The sequence below is a fragment of the Myotis davidii genome, unplaced genomic scaffold (assembly GCF_000327345.1).
Source record: "Myotis davidii unplaced genomic scaffold, ASM32734v1 scaffold327, whole genome shotgun sequence".
Taxonomy (NCBI): domain Eukaryota; kingdom Metazoa; phylum Chordata; class Mammalia; order Chiroptera; family Vespertilionidae; genus Myotis; species Myotis davidii.
This window is the reverse complement of record NW_006298628.1, coordinates 1589934-1591673: the sequence shown is the minus strand read 5'-3', so window position 1 is coordinate 1591673 and position 1740 is coordinate 1589934. Positions and strand designations below refer to the sequence as shown.

At 63.9% G+C, this 1740-nt stretch overlaps 1 protein-coding gene across 1 annotated transcript in view; it reads right to left on the bottom strand.

The window, feature by feature from the left end:
• The window catches only part of PPP1R9B (protein phosphatase 1 regulatory subunit 9B), a gene marked incomplete at its 5' end in the record, with an annotated part of 15396 nt that extends 13656 nt beyond the window's left edge, over window positions 1–1740 (bottom strand). Inside the window, one exon of the mRNA XM_006774397.2 lies at window positions 1393–1740. Within this exon, the coding sequence (XP_006774460.1) occupies window positions 1393–1740 (348 nt within the window). The remainder of the gene's footprint in view (window positions 1–1392) is intronic.

Here is a 1740-nt window from a genome sequence, read left to right as displayed (position 1 = left end):
TTGAGAAAGGACTTTAAGGTCGTAGCTTCGGAAGGGGCTGGCCTGGTGGGGATAGCACCTCTCAGGCCCCTCAATGAGAGGGCCAGAGGTTAAGATACTCTGACAAGTGAGAGGAAACTGGGCCAGCTTCAGTGTCCACCAGTCGTTATGGAAACTGCAAGCAAACAGATGAGGGTTTGACTCAGGAGGGGAGGGGCAGGGTCCAGGCCAAGAACAGTCCCGGAACCTGGCACCCGGTGCAGTGGACCTGGCCACTGAACCAGGGGTGGTGAGAAAGGACCATCTAGGCTGAATGTGCCAGTCAGAAGTGGGGGGTAGAAAAAAGGGAGAGGTGGCCGGAGGTTCTTGTCTCCCCAGGGGATGCCCCCTCCCCCACACCAGCACTGCTCTGAGGAGCTCAGGGCACCAAGCATGGTGGGGGTGAGGGGGCCAACTGAGACCTCCCAAAGGGGCAGTTCCCATCCCTGTCAGGGCACCCAGAGAACGTAGCCAAGAGCATTTAGGGCCTGCCAAGGCCTTGGGAGCCTGTCCTATTGAGCAGCCAAGAGCAAAGGCATGCAGGCTGCTGCCAGGTCCCCTGGGGGGGGGGGTCCCAGCCCCACCCCCTCCTCCCTAGCCAGCTGAAGGCCTAGCCCCCTCAAGGGCCACACCAAGTACCTATTCCCTGTGGCACCCAACACTTCCCCCTGGCCCACCCAGACCCCAAGAAAGAGGGCCCCAGCACTGGCCTTCCCCCACCCCCAGTCACATGACCCAAGCCCAGCTCACCCTCAAAGAACTGCTTCCCTCTTTCACTTCTGCAAAGCTGGGGTAGGGGCTACATACATGACAGAGTTGGGGCTATGGTCCCGTTCCTTAATTTTGGGGAGTTCCTGGCTCCTCCCTCCCACATCCTAAACAGCTCCTACACAGGGGGAGTCCAGAGGGTGTTTCCAAGCTCCCCTGCCCCCCTCCTGCCCAGAGCTGGGTAAGGACCAATATGGGGAGGCTCTCCTGGGGACACACACACACACACACACACACACCCAAGCCTTTGCCTGTGGCACCTCTGGAGGAAGAATGACTAGGAATGGACGGGAAAGCAGGTGCCCCAGGACCCTTGGGGGGGACGGGGCAGGGAGGGGTGCGGCGGGAGCGCTGGGCGGGGCAGCAGACAGGGGAACCTGAGGGCAGGTCCAGGCAGGCCATCCCTGTCTCGGGACTGAAAATCCGCCCCTTCTGACAAACGGGCACTCCCCCACGCCCCCTCCGGGTGGCAACTTCTGGGAAGGGGCTGAGTGGCAGGGGCTGACTCAGCCTGCCAAACTCCACGGGCGAAGTGGGGGCGACGGCGTGCACGTGGCAGGCAGGGGCGGCGCAGGGCGGGGAGGGGAGGGGAGGGGGGTCACTTACTTGGATGGGCGCCGTGCTGAAATGGATCTTCCGGCTGGGAACCGGGTCCTCTTCCTCTGACAGTCCCGGGATCTCCATGCACCCTGACTCGGGCTCATAGGGGGGCTCCCCATCCTCGTCGTCGTCTTCATCGTCCTCCTCCAGGGCACTGCCCCCGGAGTCCTCCCCGAGCCCGCTGTAGGCGCTCACGTCCACCAAGTCCGCCTCGGAGAAGTCCTCCTTCTTGGACTCATCCGCCTCCTCCGGGGCCACCTCCGGGCCCCGGCCATGGCCCACCCCTCGCTCAGGCACCCCCGCGGCCGCCGCCTCTTCCTCGGGGGCCCCCGGGGCCTTCTGCTCTTCGGGTGC